At 37.0% G+C, this 18813-nt stretch overlaps 1 protein-coding gene and 2 non-coding genes across 3 annotated transcripts; 2 read left to right on the forward strand and 1 right to left on the reverse strand.

Annotated features, from left to right (window-relative positions):
• Positions 1-11028: 11028 nt before the first annotated feature.
• Positions 11029-11100, forward strand: trnap-agg (transfer RNA proline (anticodon AGG)). Its single transcript has one exon. It is a non-coding gene; the product is annotated as a tRNA-Pro (tRNA).
• An 877-nt stretch (positions 11101-11977) lies between these two features.
• trnat-agu (transfer RNA threonine (anticodon AGU)) lies at positions 11978-12066 on the reverse strand. The gene is given in 2 exon segments: positions 11978-12013; positions 12029-12066. It is a non-coding gene; the product is annotated as a tRNA-Thr (tRNA).
• A 4648-nt stretch (positions 12067-16714) lies between these two features.
• Positions 16715-17764, forward strand: LOC146380142 (uncharacterized). The gene has a single exon (XM_084940390.1). It carries the CDS (start codon positions 16715-16717, stop codon positions 17762-17764), a length of 1050 nt encoding a protein of 349 aa, XP_084796516.1.
• Positions 17765-18813: the final 1049 nt, after the last annotated feature.

The raw sequence follows: 18813 nt of genomic DNA on the forward strand, positions 1-18813 counted from the left end.
TAATCTATCACGCGTATCAGTGGCTCATGGTTGCTTAAAGCCTATGTCTGAACTTGAGCACAGAGGCTGAGCATCATTCAATCCTTGAATCCCATCATTCAAGGATGACAAACTCCACTTTCTCTGCATCAAGACAGCTCATAACTTTTTAACAGTCTCTCCTGATGGTCTCATATCATCTGCTCTAATCAATAACCACACACTATAATTACAATGTAGACTACAGCTCAAAGGTCTGAGGTGAGTTAGAAATGTCTTGTTTTCTGAATAGACTCAAATTTGGTTTCAGATTGAATCACAGCAATTAATCAAAAGCGTAAATAATCATATAAATGCTTAATATTAACACTGATCACAAATCATGAATGATTTTTAATAGAATATCTACAGAGGTGTTCAGAGACCCATTTTCAGCAATAATCCCTCCTGTGTTCAGTGGTACATTGTCTTATCTAATGCAAGTTTAACACATTAAAGCCTAACTTATCACTCAAAACAGCTTTTTAAGACATTTTAGCACAAACTCAAACTATTGTGGGGATTAAAGAAACAATAAATGTGTCTGGATCATCCCAGTTTCTGTTTTTAACCTCGTTAAACCAAGTTTACATTTTCCTCTAAAGGGGCTGCAACACCCAGCTGCACAAAACCTTCACTTTTCCAACAGTTTCACTCTTTGAATATTTTTCATTTTTTACAATCAGAATTCTCCAATAGATTTGTAGAAGAAAATTATTTTTCTTTCATGCATCACCAACTGAACCTTTTAGGTAAACGTTTCAAGTTGCAGCCTAACCTCATTTAATTTTGCTTAGCAAAGTACTTTTCAACTCTAATAATTAGTAAGATTATATTTCTTATCATCTATTGGTCATCTCACCTGATAAACTTCAATTAATATTCTAACACAGGAGTGATTGTCTCTAAAAATGGGCTCCTGCACGCTTGCAGACATTTTTCCATCACAACTTATGGATGATGAAGGATTTGATTAAAGCTGTGAAAACATTACTGATAACCTTCATGTGATATTACATTAAAGCCAATTTTCTATTAAAATCAGGGACTTTTCTAACTGACCTCCAACCTTTGAGCAGCAGTGTGTACTGTATGTTTGTATGTAACTGTATCTGACCTGGATTTTATCACCAGTTTCAAATACGAATTTTCTTTAAAGTCTGTCTTTAAATACAAATGAAGTTCAACTTTAGCAAGGCTGATGGTAAACTGGCCCTAACAAGTCCACTTTATTGCGTGCTCATTGACTTTCTCCTATCAGAGCTGTTTAACAAGCCCACTTGATACATGCTGATTAATCTATCACGCGTATCAGTGGCTCATGGTTGCTTAAAGCCTATGTCTGAACTTGAGCACAGAGGCTGAGCATCATTCAATCCTTGAATCCCATCATTCAAGGATGACAAACTCCACTTTCTCTGCATCAAGACAGCTCATAACTTTTTAACAGTCTCTCCTGATGGTCTCATATCATCTGCTCTAATCAATAACCACACACTATAATTACAATGTAGACTACAGCTCAAAGGTCTGAGGTGAGTTAGAAATGTCTTGTTTTCTGAATAGACTCAAATTTGGTTTCAGATTGAATCACAGCAATTAATCAAAAGCGTAAATAATCATATAAATGCTTAATATTAACACTGATCACAAATCATGAATGATTTTTAATAGAATATCTACAGAGGTGTTCAGAGACCCATTTTCAGCAATAATCCCTCCTGTGTTAAGTGGTACATTGTCTTATCTAATGGAAGTTTAACACATTAAAGCCTAACTTATCACTCAAAACAGCTTTTTAAGACATTTTAGCACAAACTCAAACTATTGTGGGGATTAAAGAAACAATAAATGTGTCTGGATCATCCCAGTTTCTGTTTTTAACCTCATTAAACCAAGTTTACATTTTCCTCTAAAGGGGCTGCAACACCCAGCTGCACAAAACCTTCACTTTTCCAACAGTTTCACTCTTTGAATATTTTTCATTTTTTACAATCAGAATTCTCCAATAGATTTGTAGAAGAAAATTATTTTTCTTTCATGCATCACCAACTGAACCTTTTAGGTAAACGTTTCAAGTTGCAGCCTAACCTCATTTAATTTTGCTTAGCAAAGTACTTTTCAACTCTAATAATTAGTAAGAGTATATTTCTTATCATCTATTGGTCATCTCACCTGATAAACTTCAATTAATATTCTAACACAGGAGTGATTGTCTCTAAAGATGGGCTCCTGCACGCTTGCAGACATTTTTCCATCACAACTTATGGATGATGAAGGATTTGATTAAAGCTGTGAAAACATTACTGATAACCTTCATGTGATATTACATTAAAGCCAATTTTCTATTAAAATCAGGGACTTTTCTAACTGACCTCCAACCTTTGAGCAGCAGTGTGTACTGTATGTTTGTATGTAACTGTATCTGACCTGGATTTTATCACGTTTCAAATACGAATTTTCTTTAAAGTCTGTCTTTAAATACAAATGAAGTTCAACTTTAGCAAGGCTGATGGTAAACTGGCCCTAACAAGTCCACTTTATTGCGTGCTCATTGACTTTCTCCTAGAGCTGTTTAACAAGCCCACTTGATACATGCTGATTAATTTATCACGCGTATCAGTGGCTCATGGTTGCTTAAAGCCTATGTCTGAACTTGAGCACAGAGGCAGAGCATCATTCAATCCTTGAATCCCATCATTCAAGGATGACAAACTCCACTTTCTCTGCATCAAGACAGCTCATAACTTTTTAACAGTCTCTCCTGATGGTCTCATATCATCTGCTCTAATCAATAACCACACACTATAATTACAATGTAGACTACAGCTCAAAGGTCTGAGGTGAAGTAGAAATGTCTTGTTTTCTGAATATACTCAAATTTGGTTTCAGATTGAATCACAGCAATTAATCAAAAGCGTAAATAATCATATAATGCTTAATATTAACACTGATCACAAATCATGAATGATTTTTAATAGAATATCTACAGAGGTGTTCAGAGACCCATTTTCAGCAATAATCCCTCCTGTGTTCAGTGGTACATTGTCTTATCTAATGCAAGTTTAACACATTAAAGCCTAACTTATCACTCAAAACAGCTTTTTAAGACATTTTAGCACAAACTCAAACTATTGTGGGGATTAAAGAAACAATAAATGTGTCTGGATCATCCCAGTTTCTGTTTTTAACCTCATTAATCCAAGTTTACATTTTCCTCTAAAGGGGCTGCAACACCCAGCTGCACAAAACCTTCACTTTACCAACAGTTTCACTCTTTCAATATTTTTCATTTTTTACAATCAGAATTCTCCAATAGATTTGTAGAAGAAAATTATTTTTCTTTCATGCATCACCAACTGAACCTTTTAGGCAAACGTTTTAATTTGCAGCCTAACCTCATTTAATTTTGCTTAGCAAAGTACTTTTCAACTCTAATAATTAGTAAGAGTATATTTCTTATCATCTATTGGTCATCTCACCTGATAAACTTCAATTAATATTCTAACACAGGAGTGATTGTCTCTAAAGATGGGCTCCTGCACGCTTGCAGACATTTTTCCATCACAACTTATGGATGATGAAGGATTTGATTAAAGCTGTGAAAACATTACTGATAACCTTCATGTGATATTACATTAAAGCCAATTTTCTATTAAAATCAGGGACTTTTCTAACTGACCTCCAACCTTTGAGCAGCAGTGTGTACTGTATGTTTGTATGTAACTGTATCTGACCTGGATTTTATCACCAGTTTCAAATACGAATTTTCTTTAAAGTCTGTCTTTAAATACAAATGAAGTTCAACTTTAGCAAGGCTGATGGTAAACTGGCCCTAACAAGTCCACTTTATTGCGTGCTCATTGACTTTCTCCTAGAGCTGTTTAACAAGCCCACTTGATACATGCTGATTAATTTATCACGCGTATCAGTGGCTCATGGTTGCTTAAAGCCTATGTCTGAACTTGAGCACAGAGGCAGAGCATCATTCAAACCTTGAATCCCATCATTCAAGGATGACAAACTCCACTTTCTCTGCATCAAGACAGCTCATAACTTTTTAACAGTCTCTCCTGATGGTCTCATATCATCTGCTCTAATCAATAACCACACACTATAATTACAATGTAGACTACAGCTCAAAGGTCTGAGGTGAAGTAGAAATGTCTTGTTTTCTGAATATACTCAAATTTGGTTTCAGATTGAATCACAGCAATTAATCAAAAGCGTAAATAATCATATAATGCTTAATATTAACACTGATCACAAATCATGAATGATTTTTAATAGAATATCTACAGAGGTGTTCAGAGACCCATTTTCAGCAATAATCCCTCCTGTGTTCAGTGGTACATTGTCTTATCTAATGCAAGTTTAACACATTAAAGCCTAACTTATCACTCAAAACAGCTTTTTAAGACATTTTAGCACAAACTCAAACTATTGTGGGGATTAAAGAAACAATAAATGTGTCTGGATCATCCCAGTTTTTGTTTTTAACCTCGTTAAACCAAGTTTACATTTTCCTCTAAAGGGGCTGCAACACCCAGCTGCACAAAACCTTCACTTTTCCAACAGTTTCACTCTTTCAATATTTTTCATTTTTTACAATCAGAATTCTCCAATAGATTTGTAGAAGAAAATTATTTTTCTTTCATGCATCACCAACTGAACCTTTTAGGCAAACGTTTCAATTTGCAGCCTAACCTCATTTAATTTTGCTTAGCAAAGTACTTTTCAACTCTAATAATTAGTAAGAGTATATTTCTTATCATCTATTGGTCATCTCACCTGATAAACTTCAATTAATATTCTAACACAGGAGTGATTGTCTCTAAAGATGGGCTCCTGCACGCTTGCAGACATTTTTCCATCACAACTTATGGATGATGAAGGATTTGATTAAAGCTGTGAAAACATTACTGATAACCTTCATGTGATATTACATTAAAGCCAATTTTCTATTAAAATCAGGGACTTTTCTAACTGACCTCCAACCTTTGAGCAGCAGTGTGTACTGTATGTTTGTATGTAACTGTATCTGACCTGGATTTTATCACCAGTTTCAAATACGAATTTTCTTTAAAGTCTGTCTTTAAATACAAATGAAGTTCAACTTTAGCAAGGCTGATGGTAAACTGGCCCTAACAAGTCCACTTTATTGCGTGCTCATTGACTTTCTCCTAGAGCTGTTTAACAAGCCCACTTGATACATGCTGATTAATTTATCACGCGTATCAGTGGCTCATGGTTGCTTAAAGCCTATGTCTGAACTTGAGCACAGAGGCTGAGCATCATTCAATCCTTGAATCCCATCATTCAAGGATGACAAACTCCACTTTCTCTGCATCAAGACAGCTCATAACTTTTTAACAGTCTCTCCTAATGGTCTCATATCATCTGCTCTAATCAATAACCACACACTATAATTACAATGTAGACTACAGCTCAAAGGTCTGAGGTGATGTAGAAATGTCTTGTTTTCTGAATAGACTCAAATTTGGTTTCAGATTGAATCACAGCAATTAATCAAAAGCGTAAATAATCATATAAATGCTTAATATTAACACTGATCACAAATCATGAATGATTTTTAATAGAATATCTACAGAGGTGCTCAGAGACGCATTTTCAGCAATAATCCCTCCTGTGTTCAGTGGTACATTGTCTTATCTAATGCAAGTTTAACACATTAAAGCCTAACTTATCACTCAAAACAGCTTTTTAAGACATTTTAGCACAAACTCAAACTATTGTGGGGATTAAAGAAACAATAAATGTGTCTGGATCATCCCAGTTTCTGTTTTTAACCTCGTTAAACCAAGTTTACATTTTCCTCTAAAGGGGCTGCAACACCCAGCTGCACAAAACCTTCACTTTTCTAACAGTTTCACTCTTTCAATATTTTTCATTTTTTACAATCAGAATTCTCCAATAGATTTGTAGAAGAAAATTATTATACTTTCATGCATCACCAACTGAACCTTTTATGTAAACGTTTCAAGTTGCAGCCTAACCTCATTTAATTTTGCTTAGCAAAGTACTTTTCAACTCTAATAATTAGTAAGAGTATATTTCTTTTCATCTATTGGTCATCTCACCTGATAAACCTCAATTAATATTCTAACACAGGAGTGATTGTCTCTAAAAATGGGCTCCTGCACGCTTGCAGACATTTTTCCATCACAACTTATGGATGATGAAGGATTTGATTAAAGCTGTGAAAACATTACTGATAACCTTCATGTGATATTACATTAAAGCCAATTTTCTATTAAAATCAGGGACTTTTCTAACTGACCTCCAACCTTTGAGCAGCAGTGTGTACTGTATGTTTGTATGTAACTGTATCTGACCTGGATTTTATCACCAGTTTCAAATACGAATTTTCTTTAAAGTCTGTCTTTAAATACAAATGAAGTTCAACTTTAGCAAGGCTGATGGTAAACTGGCCCTAACAAGTCCACTTTATTGCGTGCTCATTGACTTTCTCCTATCAGAGCTGTTTAACAAGCCCACTTGATACATGCTGATTAATCTATCACGCGTATCAGTGGCTCATGGTTGCTTAAAGCCTATGTCTGAACTTGAGCACAGAGGCAGAGCATCATTCAATCCTTGAATCCCATCATTCAAGGATGACAAACTCCACTTTCTCTGCATCAAGACAGCTCATAACTTTTTAACAGTCTCTCCTGATGGTCTCATATCATCTGCTCTAATCAATAACCACACACTATAATTACAATGTAGACTACAGCTCAAAGGTCTGAGGTGAAGTAGAAATGTCTTGTTTTCTGAATATACTCAAATTTGGTTTAAGATTGAATCACAGCAATTAATCAAAAGCGTAAATAATCATATAAATGCTTAATATTAACACTGATCACAAATCATGAATGATTTTTAATAGAATATCTACAGAGGTGTTCAGAGACCCATTTTCAGCAATAATCCCTCCTGTGTTCAGTGGTACATTGTCTTATCTAATGCAAGTTTAACACATTAAAGCCTAACTTATCACTCAAAACAGCTTTTTAAGACATTTTAGCACAAACTCAAACTATTGTGGGGATTAAAGAAACAATAAATGTGTCTGGATCATCCCAGTTTGTTTTTAACCTCGTTAAACCAAGTTTACATTTTCCTCTAAAGGGGCTGCAACACCCAGCTGCACAAAACCGTCACTTTTTTTAACAGTTCGTTTTTATCTGTGTCTATCATCAAAATTCTAGTTGATTGCAATCTCTCCCTAACAAGTTCACTTTATTTCGTGCTCATCAATCTCCTCTACAGCTCAGCTACCTGAAGTCAGTTAGAAACGTCTTTTTATCTTAAAAAAAAAACAAGATTCTTTTTTATATTTTGTAAACTGGTTTTGATTGCAAATAAATATAATTGCTTAAAACTTTCATTGATCACCAATTATGATTAATGTTTTATAAAATATTTGCTGGTGTATGGATGCAACAATAATGGTGGTGTGTGGATTACAACAATAATAGCGAGTGTGCAGATTATATTACCTTCCCTCAGTTTATCACATTAAATCTCATCTTACTAGTGACCCAGCAGTTTTTCCAAATACAGCTGCACTAACCAACATCATTTTTTCAAGTAATATAAAAATCATTTTTATATATTACCTTTTTAAACATCTGATTTTTCTTTCTAATGTCATTAAATCAAGTTTGCACATTTGTATAACAACAGTTGGACCTCCAGATCTTTTTAGCTTTCAGTTTTTTCTCAGTGTCACACATGGATTAGTTTTCGTCTCTTTCAATAAGAAAATCAAATCTTCAGACCTTAAAGCAATCTTTGTTTCTTTCAATCATCCTAATATTTTTAATCTCCTGTAATATAATTGCAGTTAACCAGAGCTTAGCTACTCTGATCTACAGTGATTTTGGGGGTTTGGATTTGTTTTTCACAGGTGCAGAGCCTTTTTCTACAAAATTACGAATAAACTGCATTTTTTAAAAGTACCATTAACCATGTGGACTGACAAGTAACTAAACATGTAACACAGTGATCAGTAGAGAAGAAAGAAAATAACCCATTTCAACATTTCTACTTCAGATCAAAATTATTGTTCTGATTAAGGAAAAAGTAAATTTGGCCACATTATTGTCCTGATCCTCCAATTTTCCCTTTCCAATGTGACTAAATAAAATTCAACTTTTTTTTTAAATAAAAGCAGATGCACACCCAGATATTTCTTACAGTAAGAATCCTCCAACAACCTTTCAAAAGAAGCATTTTTTGTCTTTCCTCAATTTTGAGAGCAACTGAACCCACAAACCTGAAGCTCGAGACCCCAAACTAACCAAATTTAATTTTTCCTTAATCAGCACAGTAATTTTGAACTTTTTGTGTGTTATGTTTACTCACAGTTTTGATGCTTGCTTCTTCAACTTGATCCATGATTAGCTCTGCACCGTCGCTCTGCTGTTTCCTCTCTCCTCATGCTTCTCCTTCATGCGTCCTGTCCTCAAATATAATCCAACCTGCCTCCTTGTTTCCTCCTTGACTTGTATTAGCGAAATTTCCAGGTAAATTAAGAGAAATCCAAAAAAGTTTTCCTGTTTCAAAAGCTCTTCCAGTTGCCTGTCTTCTTGTCCTCCTTCAACTGTGCATTTTTGTATATTTGTATTTATTTGACTTCATATTGCCATGACAACATATCACAGAACATCATGGTAGTTTAAAGCAGGTGGTTCTGTCCAGTGTTGGGACTAACCGTTATTAAGTAACGCGTTACAGTAACTACGTTATTATTGTGGTAACGAGCACGGTAACTAGTTATTATGCCAAAACCAGGAACGCGTTACTCGTTACTGGGATTTAAATAGGCTCGTTATTCGTTACTTCGTGTGGTGGCTATCGCGGAGCTTCCACAGATTCAATAACATTAGCAAGTGGTGGAAGCCAGCAGGTGGATGAAGGAAAAGGGCGCCAAGAGGAGAGACCCGAAGCAGCCGCCGGTCCGAGTATCAGGTGAACTGAACTTCAGGTAAGAAGTTATGACCTGCAGTGTATCTGAGTCACATATAAATCAAGTTTAGGTGGAGTTTATTTTCGTTATGCTGACTTTTTCATACTGCGTACTAGCTAGCATGACGGAGTTTCTATACAGCTGGGTGGGTGCTATGTTAACTGATGTTGAACTTTATTTTGTTCATAGGTTAATTATTAGAGTTGCCAACTGTCCCGTAAAAAACAGAATCGTCTCGTATTCAGAGAAAATATTAAGGGTTTCGTATTGAGGTGAAAAGGAACATTTTGTCCCGGACTTCAGCTACAATGAAAAAGACACAAAGCTGGATTTATTCTGTGTTTACGCTGCACAGCTGCCTCTTCTCCTCTCATTCTCTCCCCCTCCCTCTCCTGTTTCTACTTCAATCATGAAACTGATCAATGATCAGCTGATCGGCTTTTCTCTCTTGTTTGTTTATCGCCTACTTTGCGCCAGAAAGAGGAAACCAGCGGGTGTCGCGCTAAACAACAGCAGCACGTTTAAGCTTGATCAGCTGTTGTTAGAATTTATTTAATATTACTTTCTACTATCAGCTGATGTTTGCTGGAGCCACAGCTGTAAAGCTGCTGGTCATGATGTCGGTTTGGATATGTGGTGAGAGGGAAACATGAAGATGAAACCAGGAGATGTCCTTACTGAATCATCAGAGCTGAACAGGTGATGGAGAAACAGGTTTACCTTTTAGGTGACATGAATGAGTTGAAGGGAAGTTATGAACTGTTTCTGAGAGACAAATAACACCAGGATCCTTTTTTTTTACTTAGCTGACAGCTGGTAACTGTGCAGGGGTGGGTCTAGCAAAGTGTTGCCAGGGGGGCAGGTAGGGCATTAACAGGGAGAGGTGGGCACAAAGAAATACTTTTCTTTCTTATTCTCATTTAAAATGTCTCGCTTTAAAAAAAATAATTATCTGAGTCTTACAACAAACGATTGATAGATTAATGCATATATACCATCAGAACAGTGTACATCACTGTGTACAGTGTACGTCACAACAGCGTTTGTTTTCATTCAAAGGCTTTATTATTTTTCCTATAATGGTGGGCCGGTCTCTAGTCAAATTCCCCGGGACGATTTTTTTTTTTGTCCCAGTCCAGCCCTGTAAGCAGCTCATCTGCAGTCTGGTGTTACCTACATCTTTTGATAGAAGTAACTAGTAATGTAACTAAGTTACTACTTTAAAGTAACTTACCCAACACTGATTTTAATCCATGTTATTCTTCACTTCACTCATTCTTCATTTGCCTAACTTGAAATGTCCTTAAAAACTCATTGATATCTAAATCGGGTTTTTTTTCATCCCACAATTAAATTCTTCAAATATGTTATTTAAGTCTAATTGCATGTTTATACAACTGTACTCTCCAATTAGAGCTTAAGGAGCTGTTGGCAAGGCTCTCCACTGTCTTTTAAAATTTGCACTGTGAAGCCCGAGCTTGTTAACATTAATAGCAGGGTGGAAATCACTGAGGTTGAATTTATAATGGCTGCTGCTTGGTGGCATGGGCCGGTCAAACATCTGCAGCGAGCTGAAAAAACGCAGAGTATAGGTTTGTGATTGATGCTTTTCTGGATGATGTATGACGTTCATGTGAAAATGTGCTAAAGAGAAATCCTACAAATGAACCCTAAAAAGGCACATCTGTGAAGTGAAAACCATTTCATATATCATGATGCTCATTGAGAGAAGGCTGAGGGTTTGTGGCACTGTGAAATAAGCAAAGCGTGGCTACTTCCAGGAATCTAAAATATAAAACATATTTAGTTATTTATCATTCTTTTTGATGGTACATGATTCCATATTTCTTGCTTCATTTATTTGACATCTTCAGTTTGTATCTACAATATAGAAAAACCCTGACAATGCGTGTCCAAACTTTTGACTGGTAGCTTTCAAGACAATCTTTCATACGTGCCGCTTCATTTGCTCTGATATGTGACTTTCGGAAAAAGACTGCATATTTTTATGTGGCTCGTTGGTCTAGGGGTATGATTCTCGCTTAGGGTGCGAGAGGTCCCGGGTTCAAATCCCGGACGAGCCCATATGTTGTCTACAGGACCAAAATGTTGTTTAGCCTCTATTTGATCCAGCAATCAGTGAGATGTTCTCTACATCTGCAAATCACACATGTTCCCATAGTAACTGATTTAGGGGCAGCTAAGAGATCTGATATGAATGACCTCATTGGCCTTGGCCAAGTAGAAAACATCCACAAATATTTCCAAAAATCTAGTGTTGTGTTCGTTTTTTATTTTCAAATATTGAATAACAAGACAAAACTGCAAAGCTGAATTAATTATTTTCACACTCTTAATTAACTGAAGCCTTTCACTGAACTACCAAACAAACAACTTGGTACTCTCTTTCTGGCCAGTGTCATTGAAGTTTTTAAAAAAACTATAAACATGTGATGAGCGTCTTTTGAAGTGGATTTTAATATTACGCTGCAGCCGAGAGAGCACTCTGGTCAAACGTCAAAATGGTCTCTAAGTGTACACATTAGTTTGGACTGCTAATGAAAATAGTTTTCTTTACAAATAACTCTCGCACTGAACTAACAGCCAATCCCTCAACAAGTTTGTGCTCTCTGCTCATATTGCCTTCATATTAAATCATTTTGTGCTTTTTAAAGAACTTATTTTAACATTGCACTCAACAACAAACAAATCCTCCATAACAACAAAAGTAACTTCAATGGCGAAACTGCATTATATTTCTTCAGGTCAATATACGGGCCCCAAGTAGGAGTGAGGTAAGCCGTGAGTTTGAGACCCTTGCTAAAATGAAATGGTGGAGAGTCCCAGGCATTTATACACCAGTGGGATGTGTCCCTTAAAGGAATCCGGACACTCATCTTTCAAAGCTCCTTAGACTAACAGGCCCTGGATGACTGAGAACAGACAAAACTACTATCGTTTAGGCACTGCTGGGAGTTGAACCCAGGATCTCCTGTTTTCTAGTTTATTACTTACTAGACAGGCACTTTAACCAACTAAGCCACAGTGCCACATACACACAGATGAGTGACTGATGAACACTGAGAAAACCTCCAACCGTTAAATAGATTTGAGCCTAAACAGAAACACATGAAAGGCAGTCTTGTTTCTTATATTAATCACCAGAGGTTGTCGCATAAAAAGAGACGACGTGTTTAAAACTCAGGGGTTAAAAGTGGGACGGTGTTTTCGTTTTTTTGCTAGCTAAAGGTTCAGCTGCTGTTTTTCACAGGGAGAGAGAAGAAAGGGAGCTAACATCACATGGAAATGGAGAAAGATAAGAAAGACAGGACAGGAGAGGTGAAAGTGGTTCACAATAATATCACACAGATGTACATAAAACATACATCATCATCATACAGCACAAATCCATTTAGAAGCTAGTCTAAATAAATGAGTCTTTAGCTGCTTTTTAAAAAACCTAAAGATGGAGTCAAAGCATTCCACAACCTGGGGGCCACCGCTCTAAAAGATCTGACTCCTTTGATCCTAAAACGTGCTTGTGGGACCACCAACAGCCTTTGATTAGATGATCCCAGGCTGTGAGAGGGAGGGTGGGGTTCTAACAGATCAGAGATGTAGGCAGGAGCGTCACGACTCAGAGCTTTAGTAGTCAGCACTAAGAGTGAATTCTATAATGTACTGGAAGCCAGTGTAATGAGAAGAAAACCTATGTAATGTGCTCTCTTTTTCATGCCTTTGTTAAGAGCCTTGCAGCAGGACTGACTGGAGACAGTTAAGATTCTTTTGGCTCAAACAAAGAAAACAGCTGTTACAATAATCTAAGCAAGCTGAAATAAAAGCTTGAATAATCATTTCCAATTCAGATTTAGACAACAACAGTCTGGTGAGGAGTAGTTTGGGAGACTGTGGGTGTTCATAAAGTACCTCCTATTCCTAGACTTTTTCCCTGATGTTGATGAGAAAAGCTCATTGATAAATCGATAAACGCCTGTGAAAAATATCATTACAAAGTTTGGCATATGAAAGAAAGAACCTCTAGGGTCAGATCTACTAATGTCTGCAGCAGCTAAGAGCCTTCTTTTGACATTAAAAAGCTGTTGGGTTTACTAAAGAGGCTCAGTGTCAGCTTGTGACTGAAAGTTGTGAACAGGAGTATTTTTGCAGCTGGCCTTTGATTCAAAATCTTAAACACTAAATGGGATTTGAGCCTAAGAAACTCAAACTGAGGATCATCCACAAAGACCAACAAGTCAAAGAAAACAGGCACGTTCTCATTTTTACAATCTCACATGCCAGTGCAACAGGGACTAATATCAGGTTTAAATGTCAACATAGTATACTCAGCTTAATCTGTCTCTCAGCCCAGGAAGTCTGAACAGCCCCTGCTATGTAGTTACCAGCACAACAACCTGGATGTGATCCTGATCCCAAAGCTCTACTAAGGGAATAGTTTAAGCTTTTAGCCAATTCATTTCTGTGTTCGGGATTCCCAAAGTAATTCAGAGGGATCAAGGCTCTAATTTTACTTCTAGATTATTTGCACAGGCTCTCCAACAACTTCATTTCAAATCATTGGTGTGTCATCGTCAAAGTAAGGATTCATTAGAACGCTGCCATCAGCATTTAAATCATTGCTACATGCTTGTTGCACCAAACTGAAGGCTGATTGGGATGAAAGTTTGCCTTGGCGCTTACTGGCAGCCAGAGTAAGTTAATCCATTTTTTTATATAGCGCTTTTTAAGACATGAAGCTATTAAAAAGTGCTTCTCAAGGGAATATAAAAGCGTATCAAACAAAACAACATATTACACACAAACATTACCCAAATGTCTGTCTAAACAGATGTGCTTCAAGCTGTTTTTTAAATGAAGCCACAGAGTCGATGGTGTGTAGTGGGGGAGGAAAACTGTTCCACAGTGTTGGAGCTAGGGTTTGAAAAGCGCGTTCGTTTTCAAACGGGTCCGTGGAATAGTCAGAAGACCACTATCACTGGCTCTGAGGATCCCGTTTAGAGAGTTTGAAGGTTGAAAAAGCTCCGCGATATAGGTGGTGGCCTCACCTTGTAAAAGTATGACCATAAAAGTGAGGATTTTAAACTGATATCTGTACCCAACCAGACGCCAGTGTAAGGATTTTAACATGGGAGTGATGTGGGACTTCCGGCCTAATTGCAAGCGACAACGTAATTCAAACAGAATTCAAATAGTTTAACAGAAACACGTGAAAGGTAATCTTGTTTCTTATATTAATCACCAGAGGTTGTCGCATAAAAAGAGACGACGTGTGTCAAAGTCAGGGGTTAAAAGTGGGACAGTGTTTTTGTTTTGCTAACTCTCCACGACACTCTAAACTTCAGGCTGCTCATCTACAGTCAGCCTCCTCCATTGCCTCTTGATGCCCACTCACACTAGTCAGCTTCTACGACAGTGGGTGGGGTAACTGCAGAGTTACTGTAGTTTTGCTTTTTCATTTTTTCATTTGTTTTTAATTTTGTCTAGTGTCACTTACATTCTGTTGTCAGTTTATGTATTTTAGTTTAGTTTTTATTGTTTGAAATTGTTTTGCTTTTCATTACAATTTTCAGTTCAATTCTATTTTATTTATATAAATAAAATTACAAATCACAGCAACAGTTGCCTAGGGGTGCTTTAGACTGTAAGCTAAAGACCCTACAATAACACATACCCCACAGTGGCCATGAAGAACTCCCTTTTAAAAAGAAGAAACCTCCAGCAGAACCAGGCTCAGGTAAGGGGCTGCTGTGCCAGAGAGCAAGAGAATAATAATAACTAATAATAAGATGCAGAGCAGCGTATAAACACATAGTCAGAAAAGTGACATGAGAAGAATCTTATTGCAGCATAACTAAGGGAGGTCTGAAACATCTTCTTTTGTCCTCCACTCATCCAGTTTCATGCTTGTTTAATCAAGTGTAATAATACTCATTGATTAAATGTCCCAAAGTTAAGAAATCTCTCTGTGAACCTTTAGTTTGCTGCCATCTTGTGGCAGCAGCTGGCTACTGTTATTTGCACATCTGCATTGTGTTTTTTTTTATTTTACGTAATAATTTTAAACAAACCCCTTAATTAAATTAGTGAGTTGAAGTAATATATGAAATATTAGTGTGGCTAAGTCCCAGATTTCAGGTTATTTGACAATAGCTACATTTAATAAGAAGATGTGAGATCCAAATATATGTTTCTGTCGACACATGTTCATTTTGATGAGGTTTACCGAACAAATTTGAATCATCACAACAACCAAAATGTTAGCAACACATTATAAAGTTTATTATTATAACTATGGTAGCCATGTTTATGTTTGATTTAGCTGTTTTAGCCTTACCTGCTAACTCAAACACGTTCTGTAGGTGTCACATTTTGAGGCCTGTAAGTTCACACACATTCAGACTTTTGCAAACCGGAGTTGGAGATTGCAGAGAGAAGGAGAAGTGTCTTGTAAAAACTTTATAAGTTATACAGATTATTTTCTCAAACAGCAACCAGTGCAAACATGTTTTGCTGGACTCTAAGAAGGGGAAAGGGACAGCCTGATATGTCATGTTTTTTGATATATTTTTTAAAAGTTGCTGTTTTTGTGCAGCACAGTTCTTATTTAATCAAATGCTCTTTGATTTATTTGAATCCTATAATAAAGGAGGTTACTGTGGGTGTTGGAGAGGAGAAGGCCCCACTAAAAAAGTAAGATCTTTACTCTGTGTCACATTTTTCCTATGATGAAAATTATGTTGATGTGTACATTTATAAATGCACACATAAACATGCATGCACAGTTTTCTGGTTTGAAAGTAAATATTTGTCTGAATATTTGAGCTGAATCTGTTTTTACTGTGTAAATTGTAGATTTCTTCCCTCTGTGGAGTCCACAGCTTCATGCAGTCGGTTCAGATGACTTTCTTGAGGCACTGAGTGCAGTTTGAGCGCATTACAGCAGACTGATCTTCTCTGTTATCGTTGTGTTTCCAGTGTGAGTGCACGAAAGGATCTCATGGATCAACATGTGGTCCCTGGGACTCCAGCCACCTCTGCTGCACCAGCTTCACCTCCAGCTGAGACTCAGAGGAACAAAGCAAAGAAAGCTTCCTGGTGGCGCAGATAAGGTGAGTTTAACACTGCAGAAATAAATAAATAGCAGTTTTATTATTATTATTATCATTATTATTGTTAGAAATATATTTGTTTATCTTTATTATTAGTAGTAGTAATGTTGTTGTTTATGTTGTTATGGTTATATTTATTATTATTATTATTATTAGTACTGGTATTTTTGACATTATTATTATAAATTTGTTGTTATTGTCATCATTAGTAGTAGTAGTACTAGTTATATTATATTATTATTTAACATATTATTGTTATTATTATTGTTGCTGTTAAGTAAAGTAAGTGTAAAGTAAGTGTATTGCATTTGTGCAGTGGTTACAGTGGTGACACTTATTAGACTCTGTAGGCTGTGCACCAGTTTTTCAGGGTCCTTTTAGGTGCAGTTGTTGCAACCACTGTAAATGTGACACCATCACAGAAAAAGTTGATTAAACCAGAAGAAGAAAGAGAACTGTTATTTTTAGTCCGTTATTTGCAGCATTTATGTTCGCAGCATTCAAACGTTCGCCAGAGAAATCTTTTAAAAAATTTCAATCCTTTTGAGAGTGACAGTTTACAGATTCAAACATGTCTCAGAGAAAAAACAATAAAGAAATCCTTGAAGAGAACGAACACCTGAAAATAAACAAGAGAGACATGGAGTGCCAACTCCAAGACATGGAGGAGAAAAACAGAGCGCTGCAGGCAAAGCTTGATGAAAGACCGCACACAAAGGAAGAGTTTCTTCAAGAAAAAAGGCTACAGGAGATAAAACAGAAGGAAATGGATTTCAAGCTTCAGGACATGGAGAAACACAACAAAAGCTTGCAAATCAAGCTTAATGAAGCTCTGCAAAAAATTAAAGAACTCCTCCAAGAAAAAGAACAACAGGACATGAAGCAGTGCAAACTCCAAGGCGTGGAGGAAAAATACAAAGCGCTTCAGGTAAAGCTTGATAAAACACTGAACAAAAATAAGGAGTTGCTTCAAGAACAAAAGCAACAAGAAATTAAACAGAAACAAACGGACTGCAAGCTTGAAGACGTGGAGGAAAAATACACAGCGCTGACAATAAAACTTGATAAAGCACTGCAAAGAAATAAAGATTTCCTTCAAGAGAAAGAACAGCAAGACATGAAACAGAAACATCTGGATTGCAAGCTTCAGAACATCGAGAAACACAAGGAAGGCTTGCAAGTAATGCTTGATGAAGCTCTGCAAAAGAATAAAGAAATCCTTGAAGAGAAAGAAAAACTGGACATTAACCAGAGAGACATGCAGTGCCAACTCCAAGGTGTGCAGGAACAATACGGAGCGCTGCAGGTAAAGCTTGATGAAACACTGCACAAATATCAAGAGCTGCTTCAAGACCAAGAACAACAGGAAATAAAGCAGAAAGAAGACAAACAAGCCAAATTAGAAGAAGTGGAGAAAACATGCAAGAAACTTGAGCAGGAGAATACAGAAACAATCGATCAGTTGAGAACCCTCATCCTAGAGAAAAAAGTGCTCGTGGAAAAGCTCATGGAAAAGAAGAAAAAACGCTTCCGCTTCTTCTGGAGGAGGGACACTCCTGCTTTTTCTACTTTTTCTACTGCTAATGTCACCTCGTCTCCCCCCACCTCTGTTCCATCTTAATTTTCACCTCTCCTCTCCCTTTCTCTCCTGACACCTCCCCCTCCCCTGTCTCCCTTTAACTCCTATCACCTGCCCCATCTCCCTCCCCCCTCTCTCTCTTTTCACCCTCACCCCCCAACCAGTCCCGACAGTTGACTGCCCCCTCTAGAGCCTGGTTCTGTCATAGGTTTCTTCCTTTAAAGGGAGTTTTTCCTATCCACTGTCGCACCTAGTGCTTGCTCAGAGGGGATTGTTGGGGTTTTCTCTCCTCTATCTCTTTCCTCCTTTCTATCCCTTTCCTTTACCTTCTTCTTTACAACCCCCCCTTTCTATTTCCTCAATAATTTAATAATAAACACAATTGGCAAAATTTGAAAAAGTCAGATCAATGTCTTCATTCAAGGATTAATCAAGTGTATTTTGTGTTTTCCTCGGGCTGGTGATCCTTGCAGTCGTTGAGCCCAGGAGTCCAGATTTTTAGTGTTTTAATCACATTTAGTGTTACATTTTAGATCACAACAATAGGATATCCACAATTTAGGATTCAGACATTTGTTTTTCCAATATCATAATCAGTCTATGATTGAGTCGTTTACAGAACCAGCAGTTAGCAGCAATAACTTCAATTCATCAACATTTGCAAGCATTTCTTTATACACAGCATTTCTGTCAGGTTGAGGTCTGGACTTCCATGCAGTAGATTTGCTGCTGTGCTTGGGCTCATTATCCTGTTGCATGGCCTAATTTAGGAGAAGCTTTAGCTGTCGGACAGACGGCCTCACATTTGACTCTAGAAAACTTTGGCATACAGAGGAGTTCGTCGACTGCAAGGTGCTTATTGCTTGTGTCTGCAGAACAAGCTCAAATCACCACAATTGAACCAGCATACTTGACAGTGGATTTGAGGTGTTTGTGCCGTGTTTGATTTTTGCTAAAGGTACTGCTGTGCATTATGGCCAAACCTCCACTTTGGCCTCATCTTTTAAAAATATGTTGCTCCAGAAGCCTTCAAGGGCAAATTTGCAAACCTCAACTGAGTTGTTGTGTTCTTCTTAGAGACAATAAGCTTT

This window comes from Perissodus microlepis, chromosome 9 (genome assembly GCF_051167445.1).
Source record: "Perissodus microlepis isolate ML-2025 ecotype Zambia chromosome 9, ASM5116744v1, whole genome shotgun sequence".
NCBI lineage: Eukaryota > Metazoa > Chordata > Actinopteri > Cichliformes > Cichlidae > Perissodus > Perissodus microlepis.